The 25,232-nt window shown below is 41.1% G+C and overlaps 1 protein-coding gene across 3 annotated transcripts in view; it reads left to right on the top strand.

Moving 5' to 3' along the window:
* The first annotated feature begins 959 nt into the window (after window positions 1–959).
* The window catches only part of ARNT2 (aryl hydrocarbon receptor nuclear translocator 2), a 96,376-nt gene continuing 72,103 nt past the window's right edge, over window positions 960–25,232 (top strand). For 2 of the 3 annotated variants that reach the window (XM_058033300.1, XM_058033298.1), the window contains exon 1: window positions 960–1,100. In XM_058033300.1, the coding sequence (XP_057889283.1) occupies window positions 1,070–1,100 (31 nt within the window). In that variant the 5' untranslated portion in view covers window positions 960–1,069. Of the gene's footprint in view, window positions 1,101–19,407; window positions 19,582–25,232 lie in introns of those variants that run through there. The other variant, XM_058033299.1, reaches the window with a different exon arrangement.

Below are 25,232 nucleotides of genomic sequence, written 5' to 3'. Positions count from 1 at the left end.
TCACTACTTAGCATGAAAGCAAGTGCAGTGCGACCCAAAGCAAGGGTTTTAGAGGAATATGGTACCCTTCATACACTCCACCCGGAGGGGGACAGAACGTCTGAATTCCTGCATACTTTTGTACACTTGATGAGTGTGAACTCATGGGGCTCTGTCGCCCTTCCATCTTCCAGAGAACCTTGTCACCTCAGGGGAAAAGGGATGTCATTATCTGGGGACAACACCGATGGCAGTAATGTCGTTCTACGGCATCCGCCCATGGGTGGTGGTGACCTGAACTTCGATCTTCCCCTTAAGTTTAGGAAGGCATGGATGGCACCCCAACCTCCTCCTTCAATTTAAGGGTGACACAGAGCACCCCAACCTTCCTGCTCAGTGCTGGAGGTCATGGATAGCACCCCAACCTCCTCCTTCAACTTAAGAGTGACACACAGCACTACAACCTCCTCCCTCAATTGAAGGGTTACACAGAGCACCCCAACCTTCCCGCTTAATGCCAGAGGTCATGGACAGCACCCCAAGTCCCTCCCTCAGTTTAAAGGTGACACGGAGCACCCCAGCCTCCCCCTCAGAGCCGGAGGTCAGCGCCCGCTCCCCGCTGGTTTTGGGGCCGTTGGGCCGCACCCACGCCCGGCCCCGCGCCCCCTCTGCCCGCGGGCTGCGCTGGCTGCCCCCGGCTCAGGGGAGTTCGCGCCCTGGGGCCGCGGGTTCGAGCCCCGAGGGGGGCGGCCGGTGCTGGGCCGTGTCGGGGGCGGCTCCCGCCGGTTCTTGCGGGGGGTCCCGGCCGGGCAGCGGCGACCGCGGGCCCAGCGCACATGTGCGGCCGCCCGGCACATGCTCACTGAGCGCGGCGCATGAGCAGAGGCGGCGCGGGGCCATCGGACATCTTGGGCCGCCCCGCACGGAGCGGGCAGCGCCGCCGGTCCCGGGGCGGGAGCAGCCGCCGCCCCCGCGCCGCCCGGCCCGCCCGCCCTGGCGCCGGCTGCCTGCCCCTCCCGCGCTTCCCCCGGGCTGCTCTGAGCATCCCTCCGCCCCTCTTGCATTTGTCTTAATTCTTCTCAGAGACAAGATGGCAACGCCGGCGGCGGTAAACCCTCCCGGTGAGTAGCTGCCGTCTCGCCCCAAGTGGCCCCGCCGCACAACACGCCCCCGCCGCCGGCTCCCCCCGCCCGGCCCGGCGCGGTGCCCGCAGCCCCGGGGCGGTCCCGCCGCTCCTCCCGCGGGGCCCCGGGCCGGGCAGAGCCGGGCCAGCGGAGCCGGGAGCCCGTGGGGCTTCCTCGGGACGCGGCTGCCGGGCTCGGTGCAGCGCTGCAGACACGAACAGTGGTGCATAAGCATTCCGGGCATAGAGCAGCGGGGACGGGCAGTGCGGAGCCGTGCCTGCCCTGGGCACGAGTAGGAACATTGGCTTTCCCTGCCTCTGGTTTGGCAGCTTCATTGTCGGCTCCTGGAGCCGGAACGGTGCTGAAACTGACCAAGGGCACCTCGGCATGTGCCCTGTGTTTGTTTCCTTTCCGAAGGATGCAGTAAATATTTGCTGTTAGTACTAGAGTTATTGACTAAAGAAACTTACAAGCATTTTCCCATTCAGTTTTTTCGTGAGGGAAGGCATTCCCCGACGTTTTGTTATGTGTCTGTGAGATGTAACATCTATTTTGTTCAGTGCGTGGTGGAATAAAGTGAGTTTGGATGAAAGGCCAGGGTAGTATTTTGGAGATGGACTTGGGTCAACTTGGTGTGCATCAACAAGTATCTGACACTGAAAATAATTGGGATGATGAATCTTGCACTGGGCTCAGTACCAAGGAAGAATATTGCTATTAAAGGTCAATTTCAGTATTACTTGTTTTAATTTGTGCTTGCATTGTGTCAATTTTTGTAGAGTCAGATTGAGTTCTGACAATTAAAGGCTTGCTTGAGTAAATGCCAACTAATGTTTAAAATTTGTTCATTAGATTAAATCCTGCTGTAGTTGGTAGTGCGGTTGTCATGCTGAAAGTAAATATTATGATATAAACAATGAATTTGGTTCAATAAGTGCCAGTACAGTAAGCAGTAACTGATATTTGTCAGTCAGAGTAGGTTTTAATATCAGAATTCTGCATATTAAATGAAAATTAACAATTAGGGGAGGGTTATGAAATTAATACCATTTAGCTTTCAGGGTACCATGTTGTGCATCATAACAGAGAGTTTCACTGAGTGCACTCAGTGCAATCAGTTTTGCAGACAGAGGAGGATACAAACAGCATTTTTTGCCTTGGGTTTGGTTTGCCATTCTGCTGTCTGCTTTCCAAGCTACACACTGAAGGAACAGCCCTGTCCGCTTAGAGGCCAGTGCTGAAACTGCTGAGTTACAGCAGAGCCCCTTTGGCACCAGCCTTTCCCACTCTGTACCACCTGCCTGAGGCTGAACCCACAAAAGGATGTGGTTGCAGGAGGTTCAGCATGCATGGGCTGCTCCTAACTCTGAGCGGGGCTTCACCATTGTTCTCCCGTGACCGCTTGATGAATTGAGAGATTGTAATGGGATTATTGAGGAAACATAAAGAAAAGAGGAAGGAAGGGCCGAGTGTGTTGCCTGTGTGCGCCTCTGTGCATGTGACACGGTGGAAGTTGACCTGCAGTGTGGTCCTCAAACCCTCTGAAGCACAGATTGCTGGTCCATGGGAAGGTTACGGAAAGGTGTTGGTTGTTTGAAGGGAACCAAGATCACCTTCTGCAAGGCTGAGGTTACAGAGCATCGTTCTGCTCCTGTCTGGGTGGCTGGAGCGGGTCTGAGCTGAAAGACAAATTCATTAATGATCCTCCCACGTTTTCTGAGCATGAGAAGTGTTGTTGTCAGACACTGGGGCGAAGTCAAACTGGGGAGCTGTGAGGAAAGGAGATCCTCAATCTGTAGCACAGTGCTGACTTTGCTCTACCACGGACAGCAGAAGAAAGAGCTGTGGGAAATACCTCCACTTGTAAAAAACTGTTTAAAATCATAATTTGTCACTGTTCTTTTTTTTTTTTTTTTTTTTTTTTTTTTTTTTTTAATAACTGCAAAGCAATGCAGAGAACCAGTCAAAATCTGTAGCAAAATGATTTTAATCCTGTTGTTTTCCCTTGGGGACAGATCCTCAGCTGGAGTAAGATGAAAGTAGCCCTATTAGTATTAGTGAAGCTGTGCCACCTTGTGCCCGTTGACTTTCTGATCTGCAATGTTAGGGGAGCACAATAGAGGATTAACTTGTTAAGCATCTTTAATGATGATTAGAAATTACAATATGATTAAATTTTTATTAAGCAATTGTCTGGGGTTCTAATAACAGTTGGTAATTTAGGCAGGACATTAACTTGCAGCTACCACAATACAAATACATGTGGTTTTAGTCATATTCTAGATAGTGGAATGGGGATTAGCAGAGAGAGAAGAGCTGGGTGTTCTCTAACTGTGTGAAAGTGTTTCAGTTTGGGATCTCCTGCTGCAGACCCATGTAGTGCTGTAGTAGCATCATCTCTGTTGTGTGAGGTGCAGATTTATCCTTTTTCCCACAGATCTTTTTGAAGGAGAGTTTCAGTTTGGGAAGTTCATAGAAGTGGGAGCAGTTTGCATCCTTTCCCACCTGAGGCTCACGGGAACTGCAGTGTCAGGGACCAAATTTGTGGTGGCTCAGATTTGGGAGCTCTGTGGGCTCCCTGGGCTGTGTGAGATGTTCACTGATGGCTCTTTTTGGTGAGGGTGCATATCTGCAGCTGGCACAGCTGAGGGGCTGTGTGGGACAAGCTGCTTCCTCTTTCTCAGCCTTGGAGCAGGTCTGGCTGGGAGTGCTGGGTTGGTTTCTCGTACTCTGGGTGACAAACTGAAGTGTGAAACAATACAGGTGTGTGGGAAGCTCATCTGCATTGGCACAAAGCATCACAGTTAATTTATTTCCTCCTGAGATAAGATTGGCATATTAAATGGGATTTAAGAACAAAAAAGCTGTGGAGGTGTTACAAGCATTTTGTATATTACTGCTTGCAGCACAGTAACTCTGTGCCATGTCTGTTTGAAATGTGTTATTTTTGGAATGCAAACTTTGTATGTAACTGTTGCTGCTTTGGGTCCAGATTTTACTTAACTTGAAGTGGTGATTCTTGTATTAGCCAGGGTGGGATGAAAACATAAAACTCTTCATGAGTTTAGGAATTTTTTTTTCCTGAGACATCAGCTGGTTTTGGGGTGCTGAGTTCCAGTCTGGCTCAGTCTGATGGGTGAGCAGCAACTTTCTGGTGTGGTCTGATGATGAGAAATGAACTGAAAGGCATCCTCTCAGTTCTTCCCACTGAGGTACCCCTGAATGGAAGGTAGTACACACAGATGTATTGCCAAAATGCCACGAATTCAAAAGTCAAGACAAGAGAAATCATGAAATTTTGCAGTTTAGAGTTACTTTAGAGGGAAGATCCCACAGGATGCATTTTTGGTGATGTTTTACAATTTTATAAATCCTTAGGGTTGTATTTTTATATTTAATTGGGGAAAAAAAAAGTAACTGAGTTGTTAATGTAATCCTTAGAGCTCCTTTTAGTGATTTCTTTTTAAGCTGAGAGCCCCAAATACAAAGGTATGGAGAACATGTCCTCCAAAGGGCATCTGCTAGAAATGTGTAGAGAGATGTTGTGGTATGAGAGAGAGGAGTTGCTGGGGCTTAGGACATTGCTGCTGCAACCACAGCAGCTCATGAGGGGTCCTTTCAGCCCATGGCTAACCCAAAATATAAAAAAAAATGGCATTTTAACTTAAAGAAATACTATTAAATGAGCTCTCTTTGCTTTCAGACTAATGAGTTAACAGCAAATTTTCTGTCATATTCATGAAGACTTGTAAGCCTTGCATCTGGGCTCTTGGTTTAGGTCAGTGCATTGGGTTCTGGGAGGCGCTTTTGGGGTTTATGTGTTTTTTTGACTTGGGAGTTAAGTGGGCAGAAATCAGTCTACTATTTGAACTAGATATTCTGAGAACCAAATAATTTGTTACCCAGTCCTACATTTGGGCTGAAGTTACTAAGATATGGAGTGCTGTGGAAGAATTCTTTTGATGCTGCCCAGCTCATATTCCCAAAAGGAACTGGCTTTCTGACAATCTGGCCATTCTTTTCTTTAGTTTTCAAATAGCTTTGAAATTGATGATTAAAAAAAAAAAGAATCTACTTCAGTGTTTTAGATTTCAAAAACATTCAACTCCAAGCCCAAAATTTGTGTTTTATTGCTGCTGCTCAGCCCTTCATTACAAGACTATCCAGCAAACTAAAAAATCAATTTAACAGCATCCTGGGGAGTAAATGGAGTGTTGTAGTGATGGAGGTTATAATGAGCTCTGATGCTTCTGGTATGCAAAAAAGTAGTCATCATTCTAGGATAAAGTTTAAAGAAAGGGTTTCAAAATTAGAATACTCATTAGCTAATGGGAGGTTTACATTGCAGATCTTTTTCTTCTTGTGTTTTCATAGCTCTGGTACTGGAGAATTGGTCCTTAATTCAGTCAAACTGTGGTATGAGATGCCAATGCCTCTTGAATTGTTTTGTGATAATGTTTTGTCCTTCAGGACTGTGAACTGTACTATAACTGGCATTGAAGAAATGCCATTTTATTTTTATATTTCTGAGATATAGGTATAGGTCATACAGAAGATTTAATCTCTTCTATCACAAAATAGTTATTTGAAATTTGCATATCTAGCTTGTGGTTAGTTCCAAATATTTTTTTCAATAGAATAATGTTTTCCCATTCCTCTAATAAAAATGCAAAACAAAAGAGATATTGCTGATTTCTGTAATACCATATGGTGTTGCTGATATTTCTTAGCAGTAAGGAAAATTGCAATAGAGATTAGGTAGAAAAGAAAAAAAAAATAGCCTTTTCAAAATAGTCAAGGCAAAATAACCCTGTTGATGTAGTGATTATTGTTATTAAGAGGACAGAAATGGGGCTGTCATTATGAAGATGTATTCAGAGATTATACTTAAATGGTTGTGAAGATCAGATATGTGTGTCGCTCAGAGTAATTTTGGGGGGCTTACTGCTTCAGAACTGACAAGCAGGAATGGAAAATGTGTTAATTCAGTGCTACCTGAAGAAATTACAATGTTATTAAAATTTGCAGTAGGAAAGAGAAAGAGGGGTCTCGAGTTTAAGAGATGGGGATTTAGATCGCGGCTCTTGGTGGAGATCTCTGGCAGATTTTCCAGTCCAGCAAAGCGTCTTTGGCTGGCCAGCAGTGTTTGGGGATGGATGAATCAGCTCAGGATGAGCTGTTCTGTCTGGCCAGCTCTGGGCAGGGCAGGGATGTGTGCAGATACCAACCCCAGCTGCCTCTGGCTGGAGGGCTGTGCTCAATAAAGGTGATGTGGGAAATAAATCAGCAAATTCAGAGCTGCTCCTTCACCATTCTGCGACTTATTTCATGCAAAACATTGCATTTGCTGGACAACACAGGCAAAAATGTGACATTCCAGAGATTGTGGGTGGGTGCTTGCTCTAGAAACCATTGGTACAGTTTACTTCTTGCTAACAGTGTTTTCTTTGTTCAGCTCTAAAGCATTTCCTGTCACCCCATCTGTATCAATCATTCTGTCAAGGAGGAAAAGAAAAATTTTATGAGGCTGCATTTGTACATTTTATTTGCCTTCTGATTATAACTCAAGTAAGATAGATGCAAAGTAAGAACTTGAGAAAAATAATCCTTCAACATCTTCCATTGTTTCAAATAAAAATCCACATGAGAATGAATAGATGGAATAAACCCCCATGGACTGTGCACTTTCTGTCTGTTCTGAGAAGAACTACTTTGTCACAAAATGTTACAGGATTTTGGCAAGATCTGGCCTTTAATGTGCAGAAATTACGTGGTTTGAAAATGCAGGATGAAACGGAGAATGACAGTTTTTTAGCAAGAGCTGATTCAGAGTTTATTTTGGATAGTCAAAATTTCAAATGGATCTCAGTTTTATTGTTGGCATGGATTAGTGGCCGTAGTCATGCGATGTGTGATGAATTAGAAGCTGTTTTCAAGATAGATGTAATTTCCTTTTTTTTGTACCCAAAGCACGCTGGTCTTCCTTGAGCAGAGCCATCTGCACAGGGAGAAAGAGAAATCCTTTCTTTTGGATACTCTACATATTGATGAATGCTTCTAAACTTTCTGCTTCCTTTTTCTTTCTTGTGAGCGTTTGTTTCCATTTTGCTTATCCTTGCTATTTCTGTCCTGTGGTTTCCATCCTGCTTTTCACACTTAGGTGTCTCTACCTTTCTCACAACTCCTGTAACTCCTGTATTTTCTCTGTGCTCAGCTTTGTATTGACTTCTCAGTGTTGTTGAAATGTAAATGAATCCTGGCATTGTGCTGGTGCTACTCCCAAGTCTTTCAACAGCTTATGAATTCAGATTTGTTCTGTGGGGAGCATCTCAAGTCCCCCTTAGAGAAAAGTGGTACTTTTTCTGTGCTGCCTCCCTGCAGCCCAGCAGGTACTGGGAGGTGTAATCAGCTGTGACAAATTAGGAGCCTCTATTAGCCTGCATCTGCCCTGGATGGGTGTTGTTGTTTTGTTCAAGGACAGCTCATGGTATTAATTTCAAATGCTTAGATCTGGGCTGCTGCAGGTTTTTCTCATCTAAATGTCAACTGCATGTGACAAGTAGAATAATATAAAATAATTGTAATTTTTTCTCTAATCAAGCAAAAGGGGTGTTGAATTGTTTAATTACTGGCTTTGCCAGCATGCAGATGGAAAGGCTTTTCAGGTAAGTTGCTCATACAAAATGCCTAAAATGGATAGTAATTAACAACTGGCTCTTCATTGGTATGTTAATTATGCTGCCATTTGTCCTGGTGCCTGTCGTTCTTTAAATGTTCAGTTACACTGAAGTGAAGCGTTCACTTCCTGGCAAACACAGAATGTATCAGAACAGTTTGACTCTCAGATATATGCAAATATTTTATGGGAAGAGGCATGCCAGTAAATCACTGAGCTGCAAAGAACAAAAACACTGCATATTTGTATTCCTCAGAGGTAAAAGCAAAGGAACCTGCAGGCCTGATTTTGAAAAATTATCCCTAATTCTTTCCCAGTACTAACCCAGAGCACAATTCCATGCAAGTAGATAGTTTTAGGAACTTGTTTACTGCTGGCTGTTTCTATTAGTGAAGCTAGGTGGACATCTGGGTGCTGTTAAATGCCCTTGAAATGCATATATTTTAAAACTGTATTGCTTGTAATGTCTGGATGGAAAATTTGAACTGAACTGGAAGTGCTTTTAGAACTTGGGATAGAACTAATTATTTTGAATGCAAGAAGAGTTAAAATAGCTTGTGCAGCACTCTCAGATTTTATTCAATTTACTGTTAAATTCTTTTGAGAACAGAGATTGTTTCCTCCTTTCTGAACTGTGCTTTGCAGAGTGCATCCCCAACCTCCACATCCTATTGCAATAAGTAAAACCAGGCTGTGTCTGGTATGTCTGCAGCTCATCCAGTAGTGTCCTGAGGAGGGCCAGGCTGCTGAAGTTACATGGCAAGTTTGCGGTGCCCAGCCTGTGAGTATGAGGCTGGTATTTTCATTTGCTGAGCTTGGGAAGTGGTGAATCAGCCCAGCACAGGGTGACCCTCACATGTGGCAGAAGTCAGCCCCTGAAATGAGGTGCTGATTGTAACAGTAGCTGTGGGAAGTGGATTATAGCCATAAAATTAGCTACTAAAAGGCACTAGCTACTGTGTGTCGCTGCCCTCTGCATCATGTTCCATCCCTTCATGGACAAAAAAAATGTATTGCTGTTAGTACTGCCTGGCCATGGCTGAGCTGGATTTCCATTGTGTTGTGTCCAGTGAAGTTGCTAGCAAAGTTCCTAGCTCAATTTTGAGCCCAGCTTTAAACACTTAAAGTAGTGATAGCTAGAAAATCTTGGTTTGAAATGATAATTTCTGTTGTTCCCAGTCACTGAGAGGTGGCTCATTTAGCATCAGTCCATGGAGGTTGATCTCTGGTCAGTCTGTTGGCTACTCCTGTGAGTCATATTTCTATCACAGTATACGGCACATCAGTGTCTTCCTTGGATTTAATTTATTTTAAAGTATCTTTAAGAGATACCCTGGCCCCCCGCATCTAGATGTCCCACCCTGAAAATGGTTTGCATTTTCTGTAAATAAGTAGTGGTTTGACCAATAGAAAAAAGGCTGTGTAATTAAAGCTTCCCTTTGTTGTAATGAGATTTTCAGTGTAGGAATATAATGGCAATTTATTGGTACTGTGTTCAGTGTTTCAGAGATAATGGTTCCTCTGCTATGCTTTTTATGTTTTCATCTAAAATATTTCTGGTTTAAGAGAAAAAAAGAAAAAGTAAATTTATTTGGTATGCAATAAGTTTTGTGGGAACAGCAGTTGCTGTGTATTTTTGCTTACTAGTGAAGGTTTGAAATATGCATTTTCATTGTTGAAATTGAAGTAAATGAACGATCACTATGAAAAGCATAGCAGCCTTTTCAAGCCCTCTTATGAGGACTGGAAAATTGTCCTAATTTTCTAGCTGCATCTCCAGCAAAGGGACAGTGGACTGCTGGAATTAAGAATGTCTTAAGTGAACACAGCAATCTTCCCCAAATGCCAAGTGTTGAGGCCTACAGGATCCAAATTTCCCAGTTTTACAAAACGAGTTCTTAAAAATGTGTAATGTCTCTGTGGATTCTCTGCCATCTGTGAGTTAGGGTTGGTCCAAGTGAAGTTATTTCTCTGGAACTGGATTCTCACTAACAACAAAATGTTCTAGATCAGACTACATGGAACCCCTACAAAAATAGCCCATTAGAGACACTATAAAATTAAGTGTAAAATTTCCATTATGGATACTTGCAGAATAAGACAGCAATAGGGAATTTTCTTCCTTCTTTGTTGTTGATGATCTCTGTGAAGTACTTGGGTGTATATGAGTCTTTGGGCTCCTTGTAGTTTATTCATACTTGAGACTTGGTTCTTGAATGATCACAGATGTTGGGTTGTTTTTCTTCTAAGTAAAACCCCAGTGTTCCTGGACTTTCTGTACTCTCTGAGCTGTTTCTGATACACTCAGTGAACATGTGCCTTTCTGAGATGTATTAGTCTTTTGCTTAAATATATCTTGGTACTCTTTCACTTTTCAGACAAGCTAACATTATACATTTCCTAAGTGTTTCCTGACTCAAAACTTAATCATATTTTGTTTTAGTGGTGTTCTCCTTCTGCTTCAGAGCTCTTTGGTTCTGAACTGTAAATGGGACTGAGGTGAGGATTATAATGGTCTTTAATGTTTTAGGGGAAGCTGCCAGTCTCAATATCTTTGCTCTCCAAAGTGTTCCTTTTTGTCACCTGTATTTCTCTCTCCAGGTTCCATGCATATTTTAAAAAAAGGAGGCACATAAATATGTAAATAATGTGTGAGGTTAGGCAGCTGTGGGATGGAATGAAATCTTAGTGCTGGTGTACAGTAGCTGAATTAAAAGGTGTGTGGTTTTACTTGTTGGCATTTTGGTTGAGTACTATCAGCTGGAGATATGTGAGTGGGTGGAAAGAACAGTAACGTGGAGTTCATGCTGAATTATGTTTTGCTGGAGGAAAGGCATTCATTAGTCTCATAGCTGGCACATGCCTCTTTATTCCTCCTCTAAAGCAGTATCTGACGACTTTGATGAAAAGGTTGATATGACATTAAGGAATTGGTTCTGCCTCATCTACTGATGTGCAAAAGCCTTTCTGCCCTTGGCAGAGCTGAGTGAGACACGGGCAGCATGCCAATCCTCACTTTGCTCTAGGAAGGGCACGCACGTGGTACATGGTGCAGGGTTTGAGGAGCCTTGGCTCCATCTCTGAGTCTTCAATGTGGAGTTAATGATGGTGGATCCAAACTCAGCTCTGAGTTCATGGTGTCTCCACCCACGCCCCTCTCTGGGTTTTTCAGGATGGTCCTAAGGACAAAATACTCTTTTCGTCATTGCTAAATTTAAAATGAATGTGGTAATTAGGAATAAGAATTTCAGAGACAGTAAATTGCCTCTGTGCAGCAAGATTCCTGGCTGCTTCACCTTGGCTGCACATTTCTCATGAATCACTGGCTGCCCCATGTCTGAGAATTGACCAGGGCAAGAAGGCAGGCTCGTGGTACAGCCCTGGACAGGGTTCAGGTTCACTACAGGCTTTCTAGTGAATCACTGACAAATAACATTCACATGCCACAATTAAGTCATCTGACTTTTGTTTTCGTTTATCTTACCACCGGTTTGCAAGTCCTGTTTGTAAGATTGCATAATTTGAGATGCTTTTTTCATATATATCAGTTGTAAAAATGACATATTTGTAAGATGCCTATGCTGGCACAAGCAGAGAATGCGTTTCATTGTGATGTACTAATTGATAATGTTTTATTAATAGATTTTTATTTCAACCACTTTTATGTTGGATTAGCAAAAAATTTTCCTCCCTTTGGGAAGAAAGAGAGAGAGAAAAAGGAAAATATACAGCTTCTTTCTCTCTGGAAACAGCAGTTATTATTTATGCCAGGCACATGAATAATCATTAATTTGTATTTTCTTTACAAAGTAGGTAGGATATTTGGATAATGTGTTTTTAAGTGTATTGGCAGAATATACATATGATAGATTGTTATTTCAGTGCTGAACTAGCAACAATCCACTGGCTTTAAAGTATTAATATAGGTTTTACAGCTTGCATCGTGTTGTCTTATGGTTGCTTTTGACACTTAAATTTGCATTTGAAAATGCATTAGTTTATTCTTATCCTGTTACAGTTTGTATTAAGATTGAGAGCAAAATGTATATTGCTTCATAGACCAAAGAGATGATCAAACTATATGAAAAACACAGTTGCACTGAGTGAGAATTATGAGATAGTTTTCAAGTGTTCGTTGTGCATTTGCAAGTTAAATTTAAAAGCAGGAAAATGTATTATATTGAGGGTATTTGGTTAGTGGGTTAACTCAAACTGCTCTTTAAATCAAATCAGTGAGCTGTCCCTGGAAGTAAATACATTCTCAAAAATGAAATCATGATTCTTCCTAATGTTGAAATGTAAGATAAAGTATTTGCAGTGATTTCCTGGTCAATGCATGTGACTGCCACTGGTTGTTTGCTTTGTTGCGTGGGGTCCCTGTAGTAGCTGGAACCTGATTGCCAGGTTTGGAATTCAGAATAATCTTGTGTGTCCTGTGTACTTGCCTGTGCTGCTCTTCAGTCAGCAAATAGCAAAGCTAAAACCTTACTTTGGTCAATATTTGCAGACAAACAATCAGCTTGTTTTTTGACAAACATCCAGTTTGTTTACAGTGAGGGTTTTTTCAGTATCATTCCTCACTTCTGCATTTGATGTATGCACAGAACTGTCTGTATGCTTTTGGGAACAAGTGGCTTGTAATGGATGTCAAATCATGTTTAATGTGAATATGGGGACATAGAAAAATAATGCTTTGTTGTTATATGCTTTTTTTTTTATTTTTTAGTGGTTCACTGGTAGAATATCCAGCAAATCTTGTATTCTGTAATTCTGAAAAAGCAAGCAAGAGCATGGCTGTTACTGCTGATCACTTCAGAAAGTGTAGCACAGCCTACCTGGAAACAGCATTTCTCTTATGTTAAAACTGGCGATTTTAAAAAGAAAGCATGGGATTCAGTTCTATGAAATATGTTCAGGAAGTAGCTCTGGGAAGAAGTTAAGCAGAAAAAAAGTGTTCCAAAATTCATAAGAAATTATTGGGAGTGTAGGAAACTTAAAGTAACACTAAGGAATATTTTACAGCAGATCTTTGTAGTATTTAGTATTTTCTACATCCCTATGAAGGTTTCCCTTATGCTATAACATTGGGGTGTGCCATTTGGAATATATGTAAGAATGAAAAATTCTAGAAAGCAACAACAACAGCAAATGCCATTGTGAGCACCCAAACGCTTGTGAACTTCTATTTTTTTTTTTTTAATTTGCAGATACTAAAGATATAATACATGAAATTACCTAAAAGGAGGAATATTCTAAAAACATTTAGAGAAGTGAAGGGGCAGTGAAAAGTAAAAAAATCACTAAAATCTTTATTTGACATAATGTGGGTTTTTTGCTTGCAGAAAAATTCAGGGTTTGGGAAACTCATCTGCAAGAAGGAGGGTGACTGCTGATGTGGGTTGTTGTGTCAGATAAGGTAAGACATCAGATGTGAAGGTTGTCCTTGTTAGGAAGTTAAACTGAACACATCCAGATTGGTGCCAGGTGAACATTGTGGGATCACTGGTGCACTCTTTTTCTGGTTGGTTTTCGAGATTCAGTTCAGTTTGAATCTGGAATTTTCTTAACCATAGCCCTTTTCCACGGTCTGAAGGCTGGACTACAGTATTTTGTAAACTGAGCAAGGGGAAATAATGAGAAATAATGGCTGTTCACTTGTACTCCCTGTTTGAGTCATGTTTTTTCATCCTACTTGCTCCTATGGGGAAGTAAGGTTGGCTGTTTTCTTCAGTCTTTAGAGAAAAAAAAATTAATCATAAAATTTCCTTTGATTTTTCAGACAGGCATAAAATGAACTGAGTATTTACAATGCTCAGGCTGGGTTTTTTAAAGGAGTTAAATGTGGGGTTTTTCCCCTGCAGTTTTGAGGCAGAGAATGTTGTATTAGAAATCGTGAGAAAAGAAAAAAGTACTGAACCACACCCTATTTTTAGAATGTGTTTTCTATATACTGATATTCTTTTGAGGTGTTTCACATAAAAATTCTTATTCTTAGTAATGAATTGGGGTGTGAAAACACCTGAAAGGCTAATTAATTATCATAACATCAAATAAGCATCATTTGCTTGTTGATCAGGCAGAACTGAAGTCATTATCAATGCTATCAATAGGATGCTGTTTAATGAAAACAATAGCATTCTGATTACCCAACAGTGCCCAAGGACACTGTAAATTTACTGATAATTAAGTATTTGGTAACCCAAGTTGCTGTTCTGAATGAAATTTAAAATTAACAGACCCTTCTGAGGCACACTTAGAAATCTCTGTAATAAATAATAAAGGCATTTGAAGGATACGAGTCAGTAATTTTCGGTGGATGATTTGAATCAGAGTGATCCACATTTTACACCTTTATCGTCGGGCTCTGTTTCTCCCAAGTTTAGTGCAGCAGATGAAGAGTGGATGTCTCAGTCTGGTGTGGTGGGATCAGCACAAAGATCTCAAAGGTCTGTGACCACAGTGGGGCTTGCAGGGCAGATCTTGGGGTCACCCCGTGCTGGGTTTGGTGGGATGGCACCACTTCCTCAGAAGGAGGATGCACAAAGCCTTCGTGGTCTTCCTCACCATCCCTGCAGAGATTCCTGCTGGGGATTGCTCTGTTGTAGGCAGGGACAACACTTGTGTTTTGGTCTGGCTCCAAGCATTTTCAAATTTCAGCGTTTAGGATGAATTATATAACTGCTTGCACCTGTGAACTTAGTGCTCAGTGAAAATGAGTTATAAGAATATTTTTATTAAATAATTGTAAGAGGAGAGCAAGAATTTATTAATTCACTTGAACGTTTCTGCTCATTATTTAAGAAATATGTTGTCGAATTTCTTTGAATTTGAACCAAAAGTTATAGTCATAAATACTGCCTCTTATGCTCATGAAATCTGATAGCTGATTTCTTCTGTAATTAACAGAAAATACAGACAAGTGATGTTGGCAGTGACTTTTGTGTGAATTCTGTGCATTTCTGGTTAGAGGAAAAAATTAAATAGTTAAGAGAAGACATTGGATTCCTGGGGAAGCTAGGCTACCCTTGATCTGCATCTAGTTAAAACCCATTTTGGTGAATAAATCTGGACAGATTTATTAGCAATTAGCTTTATTTCTTTGCATTTATACAGCTATTGACTACATTTTATTTAGTTGATAGAAGTTTAGACTGCTGTCATCTTGCTATGTTGTAAACTCTGGAGAGCCACGGTATTGATCTCAGTTTTATTTCTTATGTATACCATTGCAAGTATTTTAATAGAAGCTTCAAAATAATTTCCACAATTTGGCAGTTAAACCTGTACATGAACAAAATAGATTTGTGATCAAGCACTGAAAATGCTTGAAATCTAAACCAGCTTCTCTTGCTGGAAAATAATTGCTAGATAGCTAGTAAGGATCCAGACTACTTGATAGAAGATTGTGGAAATATTATTTTTAAATAAATAGTTTGAAGCTGAATGAACAAAAATGAAGCCTCAAATGATGACATAGTGCGGATAAACTATTGAGCAGTTACTGCTGTTGTTATTTATCATAAACCAGTTACATAGGAATTTATAAAAGGAAATTTGCTTGCGAGTATTTTTTTGATGATTATAGAAGAAGGAAAAGGAGATGATGTGTGTAGGAAAGAACAAATGGCAGCGGTGGTAATAAAACTAATAATCAGTGATCCAGAGCAAGGGCATACAATGGAAAATGCTTGGTTTTATTGTTAGTGAAATAAAGTAATAGCAGTAATTTCCTATCTTTTGTACCTTTGTAGAAGAAACTCACTTAAGAAATGCTACTTCTGCTGCTCCTGATGTGAAAATATGCTGTCTTGTCCTGAAAGTAAAATTTTTAAGCCCAGCATGTCTTTTCTAGCACTGACCAAAAGCAGGTGCTTGAAGGGGTATAAAATCAGAGTAAGCATGTGTGGTGCTTCCCCTGGCTGCCATCCCACCTTCCAGCCAGCCAGTGATGTTTATTTATTTTCCACAGTTTTAGCTAGGCACTACATAAATCCTATAGAGTTTTTTTTTGGCATCCACAGCTGCCCATTGTAGGGAGTTTGGGGCATCCAGAGATAGTTGTGATTGGTCAGGAAAGCTTGGCACAAACAGTAAGGGTGAGGGAAGGTAAGAAAGATGAGAAGGGGGAAGTTGTGGGATTGTGTGACAGTGGCTGAAATGCTTTGACATTGCCTTTGAGGAGTGCACTGGCTTGGGGTGATAACCAAGGGGGGGCAAGCAATGCAGTGGCAGAAGGAATCCAGGCTTAACTCTTCTGGTGTTTATATATTTATATTTATATTTACATATATATGTATACACGTGTATATATGCGTGTACATGCATCTATATCTCTGTGTGTGTGTATATATATATGTATGTAAGTATATATATGTGGTCATGAGAGTGGCCAGCAAAAATGGGCTGCTGTGCAAGGCAGGAGATGAGGAGTGGTTGGATGAGAGGGCTTTTCTTTCTGTGTAGACTGAAGTCCAATCTCAATAAATCTTAAAAATATAGAGGCAGATATGACAAAACACATCCATAACTGAAATTACAGTGAAACTGATAGTATGGCCATGTGGGTTATTATTTTTTTTAACTTGAATTTGCTGAGTGGGTAACTCTCAAATTGTTCTCTTTGCATATTTATTAAGCAACAAATTTTACCAGGCCCTTTTAACAATTAGTGATAATCCTGTGGACAGGGCTGTATGCAGGTGTTTTGCCTAATTCCGGATTGTTGTGCCTTTAGCTGGTCTTGCAGCTTCCACTTTACTTCCTGATGTTTTACTGGATGAAATACAGCAAGTGTTCTGTTTTAAAAAGGGAAAAAGTTGTCCTGTACATGTCCAAAAAATTGTCCTGTACATGAATTTCTAATTGAGTGCCAACCAAAACAAGATAAATAAAACAGACTTGTTAAATGAAGAATTAATGGACTGAGCATGATCTGTGTCTGAGAAACTTGAAAGAAAGTCCTTGGAGTTTATTATTTTTTTCCTCATGTTTGTTTGCCCAGGCTGGGTATGTGCTTGCACAGTTTGAGTTCATTAATGGGTCAGCTGTGGGCAGTTTTTCATAACAGAACAGCCGTATATGCTATTTGCTAGGTCTGATGCTCAGTACAAAGTATGGAAAATAACACTGAATGTTACCTTCTGTTTCTTGCGCATAACTTAAAATTATGCAGTTACTTTTGGCAAATACGAAATGTCAGAGAAGCAGGGAGCATCACCATTCATTTCAAATGGAAATGATGCATAGTTTGGGGAGCCTTGTTTTTTGGTGATTTGCTTGGCACTTTTGCCACACGTCAGTAAGATCAGCCAAAATAACATCAATAAAACCAGGGCACATTAATGCAGAGACAATTAAGTGTGGAATTATGTTGTATGATTGCATTATCACATCTGTAGCTGCTGAAGACCAGGTAGGGTCACATTAAAACACCTTAAATGGTCCTGCTGCTCTTATCAGCTGTTTTACTGTGACCCTTTGTGTAAACTAAGCACCTGCCTCTCTCCTTTTAATGATGTTTACATCAATCCTGGAGCAGCCTTTCCAAGTCAGATTTTCATCCTCCCTGTAAACTGGTCTTTTAGTAGCTGCCCTACTTCCCTGCCCGATTTGCATGTGCACTTTCCCACTTGTAACTATTTATATCTGAGACATTTGCCAAGTGTTGGAGGCTCAGGTTGTGTTATCAATGTGAGTCTACCTCAGGCCCTTGGGTTTGTTTCTGGTTCACTCCTTCATGCACTTCCAGACTCTGGATTTAAGAAGCACTTTTCTTCTAATGTGTCAGTCCATCATAATCGTGGTGGAGACCTGGGTGTCTTTCTGCTTGAGTTAGAGTTCCACCTCTGCAAGGGGCAGGATTATCACATTTTAGAGGCAGGCCAAGTGCTTAGTTAGGTTCAGGCCAGTTTTCACCTTCATTCTGCAGTGCAGATCCAAGCCTTGTTTTAATTCTGAGAGGGTTTCTTGTTTTTCCAAGACTAGAGGGATGCTTTCAGAAGAGGAGCCATTAAGGCTTCTTTTTTAACCTTTGCTCCCTGTTCTGAATTTCAGCAACCTCTTTTGAGGTAAATGGTCATAGTTTGGCAGGACTTGTCAGCAGTTGGATGCATTGGCTTATTAAAGAGAGTACAAAGAATAGTTCACCTCAGTCAGGGGCTGAATAGGTCAAGAAGAGATAACACAGAATTATTAATAAGAAGTGGAAAAATAGCCAGGGGAAAATGCAGGGGCATAAGGTGCAATGTCATTTGTCAGGAAGATAGGAGGAATGAAGAAGCAGCTACCTTTTCCCTTCTTCCCAGCCTAACTTTAAGTTGGCAAGTGCTTCTTCTCTCTGTTGCTTCAAGTTCAATTTTAGTCTATAACATCCTCTGCAGTGGATGCAGAGGTGTGACTCCTGGCTTCTGCTGGATTGTGCTAATTGATTCTGAGTTTATTCAGTTATATGGGTTGTGTTGGTCATTTAGGCAGTGAATATGAATGTGGTCCACATCCTCTCCTTACTCCACAATGTCTCTGTAAATTTGTGTGCCTTGACCACAGGGTAGATATGGATGAATGGAATTACCAACATGACTGGACTGAATAAGGTGATTAACATGAAAATTGGAAATTAAAATAAGAAGTGCTGTCAAAATATCATTCTAAATCAGTTGCTAATGTATGAAATATTTTTTGGTTTTACAGATGATAAGATTGATGTTTCCACAGTGGGGTTTTTGGGTACTCTGGTTTCTGCATGGCATATCTAATTTTGGATGCTTCAGAGGATCCTAGTTTTGAGTGTTGGCTGCTCATCCTGCAGTGGTTGGTCTCACATTGTCCCTCAAGCTGAGCACTTGCAGCAAGAATTCCCCTAAAGTAGACCAAAAGTCTCTTTTGTCACAGCTTACTTCCAATTCTTAGTCTGCATCCCACCTTCTTTTGCACATCCAGGTGGTGTGGGGCACACAAAAGGGTGTGGATTGCAGTGAGATCCCAGGACATCCCACATGGATGGCTTGTGTGAACACAGCGGTCAAGTGTGGAGGTACCAAAGAGGGTTTCACCTCTTTGACTTCAGAACTTGCTCTTCCAGTCTACTGGTGGGGCATATGGTACCAGTCTTTGGCTTCAAAACTTGCTCTTCCAGTCTGTTTAGGTGTGTCACTGACCCTGCATCTCGTGCAGAGTCACAGCAGGGAGTGAGGTAACTGGTTTTGGCCTCTGGGACACGTTAGGCCACTCTCTAAAATGCTTGGTCCCAGTCTCTGCTGAGCAGACAGTGCCCCTTCAGCTGAGCAGCTCCATCTCATCATCTCCCCCCCCTCTGAGTGTGCTTAACATTCACCTGTGATGCAGGCAGAGGATACAGCTCTGATCTTCATTTTGAAAAAGAGAACGTTTCTCTAGCAACTGCTCACCATATGCCCTAATTTATCTTCAAGATTAGGGGTGGGCCCCCCTCTCACCCCAAAGCACAAGGGCATTGTGGTGGAGGGGAACGTTTTTAGTTAATTAGGATTTTTATATTATTCCTGTCTCAGTAGCTCTTTCCAGAACCTAAATGGTTAAAGTAGAAAATGTTAGTAATTTTGCTGCAAATAAATTGATCAGTATGCAAGACGGTTGTCACCGGCTGAATCATGGTCCACAGTTAAGGTAAACAGATCTGTGATGACATTTTCTGAGCAGAATACCAATGCTGCTACATTTCTTCCCAGAGGTTTCTGACTCTTCTTATATGCGGATAAAATTTCTCTCCAAGAGGGTTTTGTTCATAGGAAAGAAATAGCATCTTTGTAAGAGTCTTCCTGAAAGGTGGGATTTCTTGTATTTTGTGATTTATTTGTAATCGTAATTCTGTCGAGAGCATGGCAAGGAATGTTTTTGCTTTTCTGCATATCCTCTCTGTACAGTAGATGTTTTTGATGTGGAGTCTATTTAAAGTATCTGGCAATGGAATGCAAGTAAAACAGCATTAACAGAGTTATCAGGAACAATGAAAATGGGGTTTCTTTTTTATATTCTTTGAGAGTGAGCTGTGTTTTATAATCTCTGTAGTTAATACATAAAAGCAATGACTAAATATACAGCTAGATTTTTAGCATTAGTGTTTCTGTGAAATATTTTTGACTACATGATGGCTTCGTATTTTTGTTGGCATATTCTAAAGTAAGAGCTATGATATAGTTTATTCTTAAATGTCTCTGTGCTAGGCAGAAAATCCCCCTTGCAATTGACTGCAATCAAAACCATTTAGCTGAGATACATCTAACTCCCGTATGACTTCAGGGTGATGAAAAATGCAGTTTCTAAAGAAGTTTTTGAAATCTGCTTTCTGAGAATATTTAAAAGAATATTTTGAAATCACTGTGTATGATGCTGTTGATGGGATTGGGAGCATTCATAATTCTGTGTTTAGCCTTAGATCCACATTTACTTGGAGTGATTGACATCTCAGCCATTCTGTGGATTAGTGGCTGGAAATCTGTCGCATTTGTATTGATAAAAGTAGAATTTCCTCTTGTTTAGTCAGATGTTGGTACCTCACTTTAGTTGTGTTTTTTACAGTAGATGCTGAAGGATAAAGGAGCCCTGTGGAGAGCATGCTCAGTGGTCCCTGGCACGGAATAGCAAACCTGGAGCTGGTCCTCACAGATAATGTCAGGGATTCAAAGTCTCTGGGAGTCAGCAGAGCCATTTCTCCACTAGACTTTGGGTTTAAACCTGGCCCTGTCCATGTCTGCTGTGTTTAGGCAAGGGAGTGTAGCTGAAAATTGTGTAATTAACAGGACCTTTTGTAGGATACACTTAGGAAGTCTTGTCATTCACAGCGTTTCAAAGCTGCCCAGCAGGATGCATGGCTGTGGCTTGTGGAGAGGAGCAGAGCAGGAGCACCATCTCCAGAGCTGTGTGATGCTCCCTGTGAGGACACCTGGCCAAGAGCTGCCCTGCCCTGGGGGACACCTCAGCAGGTCACAAATCTGTGTCAGAGACAAGACAGAGCTGCATTTCAGGCAGTGGATCTGGGGTGGGGCTCAAGATTTAAAGTTTGGGCTTGAGAGCTGTGGTTTAATAATTCCCTAGCAAAAAAGAGAAGTCCAGTTTATCCTGACATGCTGGACTTTTCAGTAATTCTTGCTCTGATTGAGGTTCTCATGCACTTTCATGGTATCCTTGTGCAGCATTTAGCTTGCTCTTTGTGCTTTGCTTTGTGAAGTGCACAGCAGCTATTTCTTTTTCAGATCTACAGCTTGACACAAACGTGGATTTTGGGGGGAATAAATCCCTGTGTTTTATCCCAGTATTTTAATGTGCATTTGCAGGTTATCTTTTATTTCAGAAACATCCGTGAATATTTTGGGGTCGACCTAAATGTGGCATTGAAGTAAAGTGTAATGCCCAATCTTTGAATGTCCAGCAGTGGAATTAATCTGGACAGAAATGGAGGGACTAATTCTGCTTTTACATCGTTCCTGGATTAATGTGGCTCCTCAGGGGTCCCCAAGATGAACATAAATATTAGTGGCAGGATCTGGCCTGCTCCCAGACCTGACAGTGATAAGACAAGAGCTGCTAAGTGTTGTCCAGCTGGAGGAATGTTCACTAAAGATTGCCAGTGTTGTGCTGGGTATTGTTCTAATAACATTTCTGTGTTCTTTGGCAGATCTCTATGAACTCTCTAACCTCCAAATGAAATACTCCATGCATTTTTTCAGCAAAAAAATTATTTCTATTTGACACTAAGAAACACCTTTTAAAGATTATGAAGCAATTTGTTCAGAGCTCTGCCTTGATGGTTACAGATGATTCTCATGAATGTTCAGCTTGACCTTGTTTCACTTCCTGAGAATTATGTTTGTGCCTTAATTTTGAGTAAAGTAAGCAACACTTGTTTTATTTCCATTGGCAGAAGGGAAGTCCACTCTTTGAAAATTCAGTCTCAGAAAGAGAACACCTTGTTTCCCTTGTTTCACTTGTTGCTGATGAAACACTTCTGTGAGCATCAGTGTTAATGTGTATCTGGACGTGGGTTTAGATAAGCCTGAAAACATGATCTTTATGATTGTTGACTCAGCATGGCTTTTTTGTTGTTTTTGTTTGTTTGTTTTATATATCTGTAACCAACTTGATGCTGCAGGTCTGGGCTTCCATACTAATTTATGCTCCAGCAGAGCGACTGGGACTGCCCTAAATTTATGTGACTCTAAAGAATTGTGAGCTACTCTTAAGACATTCTTAGGATATTTTTTTCCTTTGGTCTGTGTATGATGCATGCTCCTTTTTTTGTTTTGTTTCTGCTAATAGGCTTCTTGGAATGCTTCTCTACCGTGGTGCTTCTATCTTGAGACTCCAGTTTATGAATGCCATTTTTTCTTCTCTCCCTTGTTTTCTTCCCAGAACATCCATAGACAGGTAACTTCACAGATGTTTAGCAGAGAAGCAGCTGATGGTTCCATCAGATTTTGCTTTTGGCTCTGCCTTCCCAGGTTGGCTCTTGTTTTTGAGATAAGATGTCAACGTTTTTACTTTTCTCACCAGGCATATTTTATAAATGTAAAAATATCATCAAGATCTGCTTCTTTTTTTATATTCTCATGAATGAGTAGAGCTGAAAGTAATTTGGGAAGCAGTTCAGATCCATTCCTTCTTCTATCCATATGTTCTTTCAGCCTTCAGCTCTTGTGAGTTAAGTTCTTCCAGCCACGATCTGTTGTTTACATTTCTGCACAGCCATCCAGCTTAGAGCTCCTGACACGCAGCTGAGCACTGAGATCACTTTGTCATCTGTGTCCCTGGAGTCCTGTGGTGTCACTGTTGGAACACCAGGGCAGTGTGTGAGGAGCTCCACTGCTGCCCCGGTGTGCCAGGTTCAGGGTGTTCCCTGCTCCATGGTGCCATTCCCTTGGAGTTGCTTTCTTTGCTATGTGGCTTAACAGAGACCAAAGCCTCTTGGTTTCTCCATCAGCACAACTCTTCATTCTCTTGTATCAGGAGAGAGAGCCTGGAAAGCTGACTGCTTTTCTCAGCAGTGTATGTGCACCTCGAGCACCTCATGAGAGCTGCAGTGGCTCTCGCCGTGGGTGATGTCTCTGGCATGGGAGGCTCTGAAAAGGAAGGGTAAATTGGGTGTCTTACACACTGCTACATGTGCAGATCTGTCACATCTTCAGTACAGTGCTGCAGAATGGAAAGTCCTGTGATTTGAAGGGCTTGAGCCTTTCCTCCCTCTTAGATGAGCTTTCATGCGGAAGAGTGCCAATGATGAATTTTTTTTTCTTCTTGTGCTCATATCTTGGAAATGGAAACTTTTTAAGACCTCCTTCTAGGGCACAGTCAACTTGGTTTCATTCTCCCAGGACTGTGAAGACATATCTGAAGGCTGATTTGTCTAAGAAGTTATTTTCTTTGATGTGCAGTTCTCTAGAATAAAGATAACTACACAGTAATTCTTCAGCTTATAGGAAGATAGACACTGGATCTGTTTGTTCTTTCACGTGTTTTTCTCTGTTGTTTCTTTCATGTGTTTTTGGACACTGGCATAACTGAACCCCTGATTTGGCCATTCCTTTTACCTTTTTTCCCCTCTTTAAAAGAAGTACACCGTTCAGTTTGTCCTTCGTACTTGAATCTTGATAGCTGCCCTTGCCCTCTTATATTTTCATACATGTATGGCTGAAAATAAGTGCAGAAAAACAACTCATTCTGCCTATCTACAACCACATAAATTGGACAATGATCAAAACTATCTGTCTAGGTCTCCCTGACTTGTCAGGGGTGAGAACAAGGGCTCTACAGAGAGAGATTTGCTCAGCCTGTTTTGGATGCACCTCTAAGCATGGAATGCATAAAGGAGAGCAAGGGGGCTTTGTTTCCTTTTTGTGGTGAGCTGTAAAGTTACCTTAAACAATTAGTTTTGGGGTTTGGATGCAACCCTTGGTGTGTTTTTTCATCATCTTTGGTTTAGATTGAGGAAAATGAGGTTTCTCATCACAGTACAGTATTGTTCTTACTCTTAAAATATTGCTAAGAGATCATCTGAAATTGTCTTACAGTTACTACTTGAAGAAAATCTGATCTCCTTGATGATCTATACTGAAATGTGTTTCTGAGTGACAGGGACACTTTGCAGGTAGATTTATTGTGGTTTTTACCATCTGCTTTAATAAATGAGTGAGAAGAGCATTTCAGAATGCCCTTCGGTTCTACCCATGAGAGATGAGTTAGAATGTTCTGAGTGAATTATGGGCATTAGACAGCTAAGGGTACTTATTCTGGAAATAGTGATTTACCAGTTGTTTGCATGCTGATGCTTTTATTTGTCTGCAGATATGCTAATGTGCATAAGTGTTGTGTTTCCACATAGCTGCAGCTTTAGCCACTGTGGAACTTTGTGGTGTGGGGGCATAGGCAGCAGTTTCAGTGTTTGGCCTTGCAGACTTTGTTAAAAAATATTGGATTGCTCTGTTGCTTTTTAGTTGAAAAGGAGTTAATAAAACTAAATGTACTAGAAGAAATCCATGAAATCAGTGAACAGATAAAATGTTATTATTTGAAATGCATAATGTTGTATAATGGATGTGTATAAAGTGTGGCAGAGATGGAAGTGCTCTCCAGACATAATGAAAGAACATGGATTCCTGTTTCCATAATTGAAGTTATTTCATACTTATCTGTTGGGGAAAAAATAGCAGGATTTTTTAAACAGATTTGCTTTCCATTAGTAATTATATTTAGCTGTAGCTCCAGATACCTTGCCAAGTTGTTTTTTTTTTTTTAAGTTGGAAGGAAGATGCATTTTCTTTCAAGATAATTAAATGTTTTGACTGTAGATTTTTCCTCCAGAGTGAATAAAGTATATGTGCATTAGAAAAAAGTTTTAATTGCTCATATAGTTTATAAGAGTTATAAAGAGGAAAAACATTCTTAATCCCATGCTTAATATGGGATAGAAGAAAAGGGTATAAATATGTTATATTCCACTTTTCTTTTTTGAAGTGTAATGAACTATTATTAATAGACTTTAGAAGTACTTGCCATTAGAAGTCTGAATACTATTGCATAAGGTGAGCTTTTGCAGTTTCTCACATCAGAGTTTTGAGGTTTGATTAAACTTGTGGCTGTACCTCGAGCCCTGGCAGAGGGATGAATATCAGCCTGGATTTTGGGCTCAATTCTGCTCTGCAAGACACACACAGAAATGCAGGAAGCCTTTGAACTCTTCGAAGTTCAGTCTGGCCCTCTGAATGCCACCAGAATATAAATAATAAAAACCAGCATCACCTGATAATTCTTCTCTGCTCTCAGCTCTTGGCTCTCTGGCAAACTGAGTTTTTGAATTTTTATTTTTCTTGGTACCCTGGCACTATAATCCACAGCATCATTTCCCTTGGGGATTCAGCTCTGCATTTCTGCACAAGGCTTTAACAGTTGTAGGAGGTTGTTGCCCTTCATCTGACAGCCTCTTA

Source organism: Melospiza georgiana, chromosome 13, assembly GCF_028018845.1.
Source record: "Melospiza georgiana isolate bMelGeo1 chromosome 13, bMelGeo1.pri, whole genome shotgun sequence".
Taxonomy (NCBI): Eukaryota; Metazoa; Chordata; class Aves; order Passeriformes; family Passerellidae; genus Melospiza; species Melospiza georgiana.
Note: the sequence above shows the minus strand (reverse complement) of the source record. Positions and strands in the feature narration are given on the sequence as shown.